This window comes from Papio anubis, chromosome 3 (assembly GCF_008728515.1).
Source record: "Papio anubis isolate 15944 chromosome 3, Panubis1.0, whole genome shotgun sequence".
Classification (NCBI taxonomy): Eukaryota; Metazoa; Chordata; class Mammalia; order Primates; family Cercopithecidae; genus Papio; species Papio anubis.
The window spans coordinates 171,215,098-171,228,842 of record NC_044978.1 but is presented as its reverse complement, the minus strand read 5'-3'; the positions used below and the strand labels follow the sequence as shown (position 1 = coordinate 171,228,842).

Here is a 13,745-nt window from a genome sequence, read left to right as displayed (position 1 = left end):
CTCTATAAAATAGGGGTAATTCTAGAACCTAGTTCTTGGTATTGTTTTGAGGACTAAAGGAGTGAATACATGTTATAGTGTTTCACGTAGTTCCGGGCACATGGTCAGCCCTCTCTATTTAAAAGTATTAGTGACTGTTAGATGCTGTATACTCAGAGAGAAAAGGGGTAACAAGTTAGGAATACTTTGGTCAGTAATCCAAATTTACCAACGCAAACCGTTGCTTAATATCTTTTGTATTTCCTTTCACTTTATACTCAGCAGACTTGTGATACGTGAACAAATGCAAATCTCTAAGAACACATAAACATCAAAGTAGAAGTAACACAGAACCTTGAAAACTTAGCCTCCACTAGATATGACCAAAATTTTTCTACATGTGGCCCTAGTTCCCTGTCTCAGACTAGCCAAGATCTGATCCTTGAACCTAATCTACCTGTCACCCAGCCAGCATTTATGAGAAACTCCTTCCTGCCAGGTGGCCAATAGGCTCAGAACATACAGTGATGGCAGTGAGAGCTCACCCTTGAGGAGCTCAGTGGGGTTTACAGACAGTGGGGATATAGGGGGATTCAGCTCTGTGGTGGGTGCTGTTAGCAGCCCAACAAAATGGCACCTCGTCCCAGCCTCAAAATCAGGTTATATAAAAATTAGTCCATGGCTTTCTTTGATCTGACGCCCAACGCACAAGTAGCAAAAGGATAAATAGCTACATTGAACTTCATTAAAATTAAAAACTTGTGCTTCAAAGGAAACCATTGAACAAGGTAAGAAGAACACATGAAATGGAGAAGTTATTTGCAAATCATGTATCTTCATTAGTATCAGGACCAGTATCAAGCATATACAAAAATTTCAGGGGTGTACAAGACAATCAGATTAGGGTGTCTTTTAAGAAATTGGTTTAGATTATGGTTTAGAAGAGAGATCAGGGCTAGAGCTAATATATTTTGTAATTATGCTCTAACAAAAGCAGTGAGACTTGAATTGGTCTAGCTCAAGTTAGAAAGGGCCAAAGCCTTCTTGTAGGATACAAAAAAATTTAAGGGTGAGAAAGAATTCCTAGATGGATATGTGCACATATGATAGGCACTCAGTATTTTATTGCTGGATTGATATTGAATGTAATTATTACTTTATGATTATACAAATGTATTATAGTTCTTTAAAATTTAATTCAGCTTGTTCAATGTTTTTAAGTATAATTAATGGCCTTAAATGTATTAATATAATTGACTTTGAAACTTTTTAAGATTTTGACAAAAATTACATTTATACTTTTTAATCAAGTCCATAAATACTGTAATAAAACCATCAATACTGCAATAAATCACATCAATGAAATTGTATTATCTGAGCATATTTTCTATACCAACCCAATGGAAAGAAACAAAAATAATAATTTCCACATATTTTGCCACATGGAATTTAACCTAATTATTTTCTAGATTACTAATGTTAAGCTTTCTGCCTGGTCTTCTGTTTTATTATCATCATCTTCACAGATCTCTAAAGCCCAAGGCTTGCCTATACAGAGCCAAGTTTCTCTCTCATGGGTTGACTTCTCGGTTTGTTTTGTGTGTTTTCAAACACATCAGTCTCTCTCCTGTGCTATAGGAGGTGGAGCAGACAGGAATAGAATGGCATCATCGACAATGCATGAGAAAGTCTTAGCCCTATTTTACAAGAGGACCTGACTTGGCAGAATCTTAAAAAGCCTTCCTGACCAAGCACAGGAATCTGATCTTTATTCTACTGCAGTTTTTAAAAATCCTAGGCTGGGTGCAGTAGCTCACGCCTGTAATCCCAGCACTTTGGGAGACTGAGGTGGGCGGATCACAAGGTCAGGAGTTCAAGACCAATCTGACCAACATAGTGAAACCTTGCCTCTACTAAAAATACCAAAAAAATTAGCCAGGCATGGTGTCAGGCGCCTTTAATCCCAGCTACTCGGGAGGCTGAGGCAGGAGAATTTCGTGAACCTGGGAGGTGGAGGTTGTAGTGAGCCGAGATTGTGCCACTGCACTCCAATCTGGGTGACAGAATGAGACTCTGTCTCAAAAAAAAAAAGAAAAAATAATCCTTATACTGGGTAATACTCATCTGCTTCTCTCCTCATCCTCAAAAACATTTAAAATACTGAAATTTACCAAGAAAAATAACAACTTCATTTAGCATTACATTGTGGAATGTATTGATTAGCACAACTTCAACTTCTGTACAATTTAGTTGGTAGATAACTATTTAACCTTAACACTACAAAATGAGAAAATGAAGGAGAAGTATAGAATTCAACATAAAAGGAAACTGTATATAGTCGCTCGATATTAGGATAGATTATACCCAACTGACATCCTCGTTTTTATTTTGGCCATTACTGGACATCTAGCTGCACATAAGTGAAATTTAACAGCACCTCACTTTAGCCGTACCTCCAGGTTTCATTCCAGGGCTATCCCTGCCTCTCCAAGGCTTGCGGAGGCCCACTCATGTATTCTGACACATACGCAAGACTGGAAGCACCAGGAGCTTAACACCCTCTGGTGCAATGACCAACTATGTAGAGGCCAAGGGGAAACTTCCTTGTCACCCTCTGAAAGTTCACTGAAAATCAGCTGACAAAAGGCAGAGAAATAGGAGAAAAGGCATACACATTTATTAATGTGCAAGGAGTACAGATAGTTATGTACCCTTCATCCTAGAGGAAACAGAGGTGGAGAAGTGTGGGTGATTTTAGCAAGTAGCAAATGTTTTTTAGGGGAATTCTATGGGCTCGAAGAGCATAACAGTGGCCTCAGACAAAGTCTGTTGGGCCCGCAGAGCAGACAATGGTTTTTGACTGAAGTCTGTCCAAGTGTGTTGATGAACTTCAGTCTTTCTTCCTGCGATATGGGTACAGTTAATGAACACTCAAGGGAGGGACTAAAGGTCACTGTCTTCTTCTTTGGCAGGTTTGGACTCAGGCAGCTAAGGGAACTTCGGAGAACAACCTCATCCTGTGCTTTAGGAGAGACAGGGAATTTGGCATCCAGGGTAGGGGAGGTCAGAGAGACCTTGAGGCTTCTTCTTCAGTTCAGCATGTCAAAGCACCTTATTTTGGGCCATCTGTTTCTGAAACCCTCCAGTCACCTGGGGGACAGAAGCCATTAGACAAATATTCCCCTCTTCTGTGTCCCTGGCGGACAATTCTGACAAGCAGTCTGCATGACTCCTCAGAGGATCCTTGTGGGTTAAACTCTCTTGCCCACAGTGGTAGACTTCTCAATCAAGTTCTGCACTCCCTTTCCACCTGCTTTATTCTTCCCAGTCCCCAATTCCTGTTCTTTGGTGTCACTTCTCAGAGTCAACTACAGGCATAGAAAAACCCTTGCCACAGGCTCTGGTTTCCCACGGGCTAAACTAAAATGTTTAGTCATATCATGTGCATACAAACTATAGACCAAAACAAAAGACATGTAAGAAAAAGCTAGTAATGTGATAATAACAGCTACCATTAATGTACCTAACTGGTTATATTTTATGTACATTTCCTTATTTGATGCTCTACTCAAGTGGCCTAAGTTGTAAGTGGTAGAGTTAAAATTCAAAGCCAGACAGTCAGACTTCAGAGCCGATGGTTTCAATTGCCAAGCTCTACAGGACAGTGCCTGATATGAATCAAACAATTTGAGTCCAAAAAGAGAGTTCATTTTAGGATGGAGAAAGGAAGCTTTGTGTGGTCTTGAGGAACAGGTAGGACTTAGGAAGGATATATTGAAGGTCCCCAGTGAAGATGGCACACTACATTACTGTTGTTGGGTGACAGTTACTCCATGCTATGAAATAATTCTCAGTCCATATAATAATGATGAAATTTCTGTCATAGGTAGAATAAGTATGTTCCTTCTTGCTATGAACACCTATATGTACTACTGGGATGGCTTAGAATTGCTCACAATTGCTTGGCATTTAGATTGTGCTTCATGAAAAAGGAGGAGTATCTGGGTTTTAAAAGGGGTGGATTAGAAGGAGAGATGGGTAAGAAGTTGGAAACAGCACCTTGCAGATTAGCTTTCAGAGGCAAAAGGGAATATCCATATGATAACTATCACATAGAGCAAGTAGAGGCAGACGGCTCAGCTTCCCGGGGTGGATAGCAGGACCAGAGGCTGAGTGAAGACAGGCCATGTGCCCTAGAGGATGTATGTTGGACTTATTTACAATCAGACATGATTAATGGTTTTCTTTATAGACTATTTGGAAATGATCCTCTGTGAAGTGGATAATCTTAATTTATAGGATCAGATAACACTGTTTTTTTTTTTTTTTTTTTTTGAGACAGAGTCTTGCTCTGTCTCCCAGGCTGGAGTGCAGTGGTGCAGTCTTAGCTCACTGCAACCTCTGCCTCCCAGGTTCAAGGGATTTTCCTGCCTCAGTCCCCGAGTAGCTGGGATTACAGGCGCCTGCCACTACGCCTGGCTAATCTTTATATTTTTAGTAAAGGTGGGGTTTCACTATGTTTGCCAGGCTGGTCTCAAACTGCAGACCTCAGGCGATCTGCCCGCCTCGACCTCCCAAAGTGCTGGGAGTTCAAGCATGAGCCACTGCATCTGGCCAACAGTTTTCATTTTAAAGCTTATTGAGTATACAATTTTATATTTGTTTAGTCTTGAGAGAGACCAGTTGAGTAAGAAAATATTCAGCAACATCAACCTTCAAATATACAGTCATGCATCACTTAATGATGGGGATATGTCCTGAGAAATGTGTTCTTAGGCATTTTGGTCATTGTGTGAACACCATTGTGTGAAGGTACCTACACAAACCTAGATGGCATAGCCAACTACACACCAAGGCTACAAACCTGAAGAGCATGTTACTTTTCTGAATACCATAGCAATGTAACACAATGGTAAGTATTTTTTTATGTAAATATAAAAAGGGTAGAGTAAAAATACCATATTTATAGTCTGTACGACCTCTGTCATGCATGCAGTTCTGCAGGTTGTCGCTATGGAGGGCATGACTGCATTTGAAATTTGCCAGCATTCCATGCCTTAGGAATGATAAGATGCAACAGCAGTCAGAAGATAAGCCTTTGGGGCAGGGGGGTTAACCTTCATTTTAGAACAGCCTAACTTTCTTGGTTTAAATGGCTTATGCATCATTTTTTTCCACTCATATAGCCAGGGAAAGAGGTAGAAAGTACTCAACAAGAAATTGATTCCCGAAGTTATTCAAGAGTCAAGTTCCGTGATTCTGCACGAAAAATCAAGCCTAAACCCCAGGTGAGAAATCTTGTCTTTTTAAACCATTTGTTCGTTTGTGCTTTTTACAAATATCCAATGAGAAATGACTACAGGCCGGGTGTGGTGGCCCATGCCTGCAATCCCAGCACTTTGGGAGGCCAAGACAGGCAGATCGATTGAGCACAGGAGTTCAAGACCAGCCTGGACAACATGGCGAAACCCCATCTCTACAAAAAATACAGAAATTAGCCAGGCATGATGGCACATGCCTGTGGTCCCAGCTACTTGGGGGGCTGAGATGGGAGGATCACTTGAGCCCATGAGGTCAAAGCTGCAGTGAGCCATGATTGCGCCACTGCACTCCAGTCTGGGTGACAGAGTGAGACCTCATCTCTAAATTAAAAATAAATAAATGACTACATACATAACCTGACTCCTGTTGCCACGCAGTCTGCAAGAAAAAAGTATGAGAAGTGATTCCAACTTTCATACTAGCTGGAGAGATCAGAATATTGCCTGACTTGAGGAAGAGGGGGTGCATGGAAAGACAGGAAATGTTGGTGATAAGACAATTTGTTCAGCTCTGAAGTTGCCCCGGCTTTCATTATAGGAAAAAAGGAGAGTACTAACTCAAAAAGAGAAACAACAAAAAAAGGTCATTTGTTTAAAAATTTCTATATTTCTCATAATAAAAAAAACTATCTCAGCATTGGCTGATAAAACAATAAATCCACTGTTTGTCATTTTAATAACCTTATCTAAAGTGTTTACTACTATAAATAATATATTTATGTACTTATTGGAATGTAAATAATTGCTGGGTTTTTTTAAAAGTCACTGATTAGAGTTACTATTAAAGGAGGCCTCCCACTGCCTGTGGCAGGTATTAAAGTTTATTACCAGTAATCTCACACCTTTAACTAAGACAGTATGCTTCGGAGGCCTGGAATACGCCTGATCCCATTAGCATCAAGCCAGCTGTCAGTTAATTGTGCAGAGCTCATTACAGCTTATAAATGGGAAATTGCGATTGCTCCTTGCTTTTCGTTAGGTTCCACCTGGCTTCCCTTCTCCAGAAGAGGCCTACAACTTCTTTACTTTCAGCTTTGATCCCGAACCAGAAGAATCAGAGGAAAAGCCAAAAGCAAGACATAGAGCGGGAACTAATCAAGAGGAGGAGGAAGGGGAAGAAGAAGAACCACCTGCAGGAGGAAGAGGAAAGGAAATGGTATTTAATATCAGGATAGTAATGTGTGGGTGGAGGGCTGGGAGGAAAAGGGTGATATACCTGCAAGAAAGAAAGTGGCTGAGGAGAAAACCCACCACCACCAAGAAAATGACACTCCACATGAGTTGAAATCCCAAGTACTGAATTCACATGGCTCCCTGTGCTCTGGGTTAGACCCTACAATGTGGTGAGAAGAACCTTGATTAAACCTGTTTATCTTTCTTTTGTGAAAAAAAAAAATTAAATAATGTGGCTTGTGGATTTTTCTTGCTAGACTCCACAAAATGATTAGTATTTATTCCATGTGCAAAGTATGTTCCTCTGCAAGGCAAATGAAACCTCAGTCTCTCTCTTATTGCAACCTTACAAAGTAAGCAGCTTTTTGTGCCCAAACACCACACCCAGGCTACAACTCAAATTCTGCAACTGTGGGTGGTATGTGTGAGATAAAAGGAGAATATACCATTTAAAAATGGGCAAAGGCTTGAATAGACATTTCTTCAAAGAAGACATGAAAATAGACAATAAGTCCATAAAAAGATACTTTACACCATTCATCATAAGGGAAGTGTAAATCAAACCCACAATGAGATACCCCTGCACATCCATTAGAATGGCTCTTATCAAAAACAAAACAAGTGTCATAGAGGATATGGAGAAATTGGACTTTGATGCATTGCTTGCAACCACATAAAATAGTGCAGCTGCTGTGAAAAACAGTATGGTGGTTCTTCAAAAGTTAACCACAGAATTAAGTATGACCCAGCAATTCAATTTCACTCTGTGTATATATCCAAAAACATTGAAGACAAGAACTTGAACATATACTTGTGCATCAATGTTCATAGCAGCATTATGCACAAAAGCCAAAAGGTAGAAGCAACCCAAGTGTTCATTGGCAGATAAATGGATAAACATAAATATACAATGGAATAGTATACACCCTCAGAAAGCATGGACATTCAGACACATGCCACAACATAGATATACCTTGAAGACATTACACTAAGAAAAATAAGCCAGTCACAAAAGAATAAATATTCTGTGATTTCACTTATATGAGCTACGTTGTATAGTCAAAATCATAGAGACAGAAAGTAGAATGGTGGTTGTCAGAGACTAAAGGAAGGAATCAAAGTTGTTATTTAATGGGCATAGAATTTCAGTCTGGGAAGATGGACAGATGGTGGTAATGGTAGAACCACAACGTTAATTTACTTAATGCTACTGAACTGTTCACCTAAAAATGGTTAAAATGGGCTGGGTGCGGTGGCCTGTAATCCCAGCTTTGGGAGGCCGAGGAAGGTGGATCACCTAAGGTCAGGAGTTTGCGACCAGCCTGGCCAACATGGTGAAACCCCGTCTCTACTAAAATTACAAAAATTAGCTGGGTGTGGTGGCAGGCACCTGTAATCCAGCTACTCAGAAGGCTGAGGCAGGAGAATTACTTGAACCCGAGCGGCGGAAGTTGCAGTGAGCCGAGATCGTGCCATTGCACTCCAGCCTAGATGACAGAGCAAGACTCTGTCTCAAAAAAAAAAAAAAAAAAAAAAAAAGGTTAAAATGGTGGACTTTATGTTATATATATTTTACCACATTAAAAATAATGAAAACACCCTAGGATATTCTAGTATTCGCATAATTGGCTTAATTCTCTGCTTTGCTTATAATCTCCTCCTTTGAAAAATGCCTCCCAGAAATGCACTTCTTTTACCTAGATTTATAGAAGCTCAGGAATATTTTAGCTTATACTATAACAATCGTTCTGCAAATCAGCATTCAGCTCATTCAGTGTTGCTTGAGTGTCCTCCTGACATGACAGCTAACTTCCCAAAAGCAAGTGATCTAGGAGAGAACCCAAAAAATAAGCCACACTTCCTTTTATGACCTAGTCTCAGGAGCCACATAGCATCACTTCTGCCATATTCTACTCAGGAGAAGCAAGTCACAAGGCATAGTGCACTCTCAAATGGAGGAGAATTGGGCTTCACCTGTTGATAGAAGTCTCCAGTTGTGAACATCTTCTGAGATTATGACTCTTTCCACCACAGGCCACTTCTCCCTTCCTTTTGCCTATTCACTGCCCCAGAAGCTCTGTTTTCCTAAAATCACACACATTTTAAATCACACACATTTTGAAGCCCCTTCCCTATAGTCCATGCCTGCTCCGCCCGGACACTTTTAAAGTATTTTCATCTTCAAGGTTGATTTAGTCTTTTTGAACAAAGTTTTAGATCCTCTGTAGCCCCTTTTGCTAGCTTCCCTTTTCTGTCTTCTCTGCAGTTTTTCTCTGGGTGATTTTGCTCACCACAAAGCAGAGGTGGGGCAGGAGAAGGAAGATTACACACTGCCATCTGGTGATCTTTCTCTTTTCACTTGTTCGATGTTTCGACATTCTCTGTCTTCAAGCTAAGTTAAAAGCATGGTTTCTACATAGATTCCCTTTTTCCTTCCCTACTGTTTCGTGTACATGGGGAGGAAATATTAAGAGGCAAGTAGCTAGACTGCCATCGTTGTCTTCAGCTACCTGAAAGTCTCCACAGGATTTTAAAAGATGTTGCTCATAAATGGATACCAGGTTTAAATTTTTAAAAGAAGGAGAAAGAAAAAGAGGAAGGGGGAGAAGATGTTTGGAAAATATCCAAACAAAATCAATATATGTCAGCTAACATTTGTGATTATAGCCTCTTTGCTTTGAATTTTTAAATGCATCATTTAATTTTATCCCCACAAAGTGCTTAGAGGTAAATTCTATTATTATAACCATCTTATAAGTGAGGAAACTGAGGATCAGATGGTTAAATAAGCAGTTTTAAGTTCCTCAGACAGTATATGGTGAAGCTGGGATTTAAACCCAGGCAGTCTGAACAGGGTGTGTAGACTGTGCACCTATACACTTGGTGCCTTTTCCCTTGGTTTAGTGCCAGGTGGAAGGTTAAACTGCTACATAAATTATGAGCCCAATTCTTTACATAAATGGCTAAAAGTAAGCACCCTCAAAGGAGGCCAGATCTGTTGAGATTTTGATTGTTTTGCTTAATTACCACTTCTCTTCTGAAACAGCCATCTCTGATTTTGACATCTTCCAGGTGTGCAGAATAGTGCAAAACAATTTTTTTTAAACCCACTTGTTAAATATGAAAGATTATATAGTTCTATGCTTTCATTTTTTATAAAAGGAAAAGATAAAGTTGTAGGAAATGTTAAGTTTCATGAGTTTGGTATTGTTAATTATTTTTCTAACTAAGAATCTTAGCATGATTTTTTCTTGTTACTTTTTAACATTATGCAGGATGAGGAAGAACTGCTTAATGGTGACGATGCCGAGGACTTCCTATTGGGCTTAGATCACATGGCTGACGATTTTGTAGCAGTCAGACCTGCAGATTATGAAAGCATTCATGATCGGCTGCAGATGGAAACAGAAATGTTCTTCATACCCAGTAGGCAGACGGGTACTTGCTCTTTTTATTTTCTTGTTCAGTTTAGAAATCGTCACTTACTTTGTAATGAAATATGGCTAGTGCATAAGGATGCCTCATCTCCAGATCTGATTCCAGTTTCTAATCTGATTTAACAATCAAGAAATATCTTCAAACAAACAAACAACAACAACAAAAAAACACAGAACATGGAAAAATATCCATTCAACAAACACTTATTGATAGACTAGTGGAAGATACACCAAAGTACTGTGGGAACCCTTTTATCAAATCAGTGATCAGTTACAGGGGCTGAGAGTTTATGAGAACAGCCTTTCTTTCATCTTAAGTTTATCCCCACCCTTCCCTAAGTCACCATTCCCCATGTATTTTCCTACTACTCTATGGCATGATCTTGTAGAGACCTTTGCTTCCTGTTGCTGCCTGTCACTCCCACTACAATCCAAGCTCCAAGGCAGCAGGGGACTGGCCTGGATTCCCAGAGTCTCATCTGTGCCTGGCACAAGGAGGCTGTCAGTAAAGATGTGTTCTATGAATGAATAAAGCAGTGAATGAATAAATGAGGTAATGATCACGTTCACTCAAATAAACTTGTTCATTTACAAAGCACGTCCTCATACTTTACCTCATTTAATTCTCCCAGAAGCCCAGTTAAGTAGATTATTATCCTTTTGTACAGGAGGAGAGAGTTCAAAGAAGTGCCTGGCCCCAATTCACCCAGCTGAAAAGTAATAAAGCTAAAACTTGTCCCTCGTCCTATGATTTGAATACTACCTTCTTCTCAGTATGCCACACTGATGAGTTACATATTAAATTATTTAGGTATTTTCTTTAAATACCTGATTCTACAACATACTCCTATAAGTGAGCACATTCATCTTTCCCTTGGTTCTGCTTTTAAAAATTAATTTGGAAAATTTGCATTTTCTAAAAACATAAATGAAATCTCTAGTGATTAATTCACCAAATTGCAGTTTGAGATATTTAGATTGGTCCTAATGTTTTATTTATTTATAAACTATCTAGTCCCTACATATAAAAAGCTTCCTGAGAATGTACAGCCCAGGTTCCTGGAAGATGAAGGCCTTTACACTGGGGTAAGACCAGAGGTGGCACGCACCAATCAGAACATCATGGAGAACAGATTGCTGATGCAGGATCCCGTAAGTGTGCACTTTCTGCTCCCAAGTGTGGCCTGGGTGCACTAGACATAGTGCACTAGACTTTTATTTTCCTAACAGGGCAGTCATTGCATCCACTGTACTCATTTCCTCTTGAGGTTATCCACAGAAAGTGGTTCAATTTTTTTTTTTAACTTTCTCTCTCAGTACATTTATTGGTCCTCAAATAACATAACTTCTCAACTGCTCAAAATCCATCTTTGCTAGCTGAATCTGTGTTTTTCCTGCTAAACCAGATGCTGGCAACCTTTTTATACTTGACAGAATTTTTAAATTATCCATAGGTAGAATAGTCTCAATTTTGAGTTTTTATCCTGTGTTTTTTTTTTTTTCCTTAAATGTTTAATGAATAGAAAATAAATTTTTCTTAAGCATTCATTTAAGTTCTTTAAAATACTATTTAGGGAGCCAGGGTGTATATTTTAAATCAGTTGTGAGAGGTGTTAGTGAAGACTTGATTTCTAATGGAAACAGACTTTTACAGTTCTGTTGGGGGAGGAGGTACATGAAATATATATGTTGACACAGAATTTTCAAGAAACGTTGTTTGTGTTGTAAACCATTTTCTGTTCAATTAGAAGAAAATGTTGTCATTCTCTCTGCTTCACCTACAGGAAAGAAGATGGTTTGGAGATGACGGTAGGATCCTAGCTCTGCCAAACCCCATCAAGCCATTTCCTTCAAGGCGGCCAGTACTAACACAGGAGCAGAGCATTAAGGCAGAGCTTGAAACACTATATAAAAAGGTAGACACTCCCCTCTCTCCACTTTCATTACATGAAATTGAAAGTGCTTTGCTTTTTGAATAGCTTGGGGTGCTATGTTTATAACATTCCACTTTAATTTTTTAAAATAATTCACTATCTTACACATAAAGAACAAACATCAGGCATATTACGTAAGAGTAAGTCTAATTATACTCAATGAATCCCTTCTTAAACAAGGAGTGAGTTTCCTAGCTAGGAATGACTGAGTCTGCATCTTTTTTCACACATCCAGGTTAGCTACCCTTATTTTTCTTCTTTTGACCTCTCTTTTCTCTTGTCATCTCACATTTGCTGCAGGACCACTTCCCATTTGTTGTCTCTTTATTATATAACTGGAGATTTTCTATCCTTGCAAATCCTTTATATCGTATTTTCCTAAGTCTGGTAACCAACTGCCTGACTCCAGCCCTTGCTCTACCATTCACTGGGTGAACTTGGCCATTAGTCTCAATGTCTTCATCTGTAAGGTAGGCACTATAGCAGGGTCTGCCTCCTAGGCTTGCTGTGTAAATTGAATAAGGTAATCCACATAAGTGCCTAAAACAGAGCTTAGTAACTGCTGGCTATCATTACAGTTGCCTGCCCTCATATTTAATTACATTGCTCTTGCTTTCCTGGGTGTATTAATCTGTTATCATGCTGCTGATAAAGACCTACCCAAGACTGGGCACTTTACAAAAGAAAAAGGTTTAATGGACTTACAGTTCCACATGGCTGGGGAGACCTCACAATCATGGCAAAAGGCAAGGAGGGGCAAGTCACGTCTTACGTGGATGGTGGCAGGCAAAAAGAGAGCTTGTGCAGGGAAACTCCCATATATAAAACCATCAGATCTTGTGAAACTCATTCACTATTATGAGAACAGTGCAGGAAAGATCCGCCACTACAATTCAATCACCTCCCACCCACTTCCTCCCACGAAACCTGGGAATTGTGGGAGTTACAATTCAAGATGAGATTTGGGTAGGAACACAGCCAAACCATATCATTTCACCCCTGGCCTCTCCCAAATCTGTCCTCACATTTCAAAATCAGTAATTGCCTTCCCAACAAGTCCCCCAAAGTCTTAACTCATTTCAGCATCAATTTAAAAGTCTACAGTCTAACATCTCATCTGACACAAGGCAAGTCCCTTCTGCCTAAGAGTCTGTAAAATCAAAGGCAAGTTAGTTACTTCCTAGATACAATGGAGGTACAGGCATTGGGTAAATATGTCTCGCATTCGGGTCACGCTGATGCAAGATGTAGGTTCCCATGGTCTTGGGCAGCTTCACCCCTGTGGCTTTGCATGGTACAGCCTCCCTCCTGGCTGCTTTCAAGAGCTGGTGTTGAGCGTCTGCAGCTTTTCCAGGTACACAGTGCGAGCTGTCAGTGGGTCTACCATTCTGGGATCTGGAAGACAGTGTCCCTCTTCTTATATCTCCACTAGACAGTGCCCCAGTAGGAATTCTGTGTGGGGGCTCCAACCCCACATTTCCCTTCTGCACTGCCATAGCAGAGGTTCTCCATGAGAGCCGTGCCCCTGCAGCAAACTTCTGCCTGGCCATCCAGGCATTTCCATACATCATCTGAAATCTAGGCAGAGGTTCTCAAACCTCAGTTTTTGACTTCTGTGTACTCGCAGGCTCAACACCATGTGGAAGCTGCCAAGGCTTGGGCTTGCACCCTCCAAAGCCATGGCCCGAGTTGTACCTTGGCTCCTTTTAGTCATGGCTGGAACACCTGGGACACTGGGCATCAAGTCTCTAGACTGCACACAGAATGGGGACCCTGGGCCTGGTCTAAGAAAACATTTTTTTCTTCCTAAGCCTTCAGGCCTGTGATGGGAGAGGATGCTGTGACGACCTCTGACATGCCCCAGAGACATTTTCCCCATTGTCTTGGTGATTAACATTTAG

General features: G+C 40.2%; 1 protein-coding gene across 6 annotated transcripts in view; it reads left to right on the top strand.

Moving 5' to 3' along the window:
* CC2D2A (coiled-coil and C2 domain containing 2A) overlaps window positions 1-13,745 on the top strand; it is a 136,357-nt gene that overhangs the window by 40,299 nt on the left and 82,313 nt on the right. For all 6 annotated transcript variants that reach the window (XM_009206551.4, XM_009206550.4, XM_009206547.4 and 3 more), the window contains 5 exons: window positions 5,166-5,267; window positions 6,280-6,456; window positions 9,749-9,911; window positions 10,926-11,062; window positions 11,695-11,826. In XM_009206551.4, the coding sequence (XP_009204815.1) occupies window positions 5,166-5,267; window positions 6,280-6,456; window positions 9,749-9,911; window positions 10,926-11,062; window positions 11,695-11,826 (711 nt within the window). The remainder of the gene's footprint in view (window positions 1-5,165; window positions 5,268-6,279; window positions 6,457-9,748; window positions 9,912-10,925; window positions 11,063-11,694; window positions 11,827-13,745) is intronic.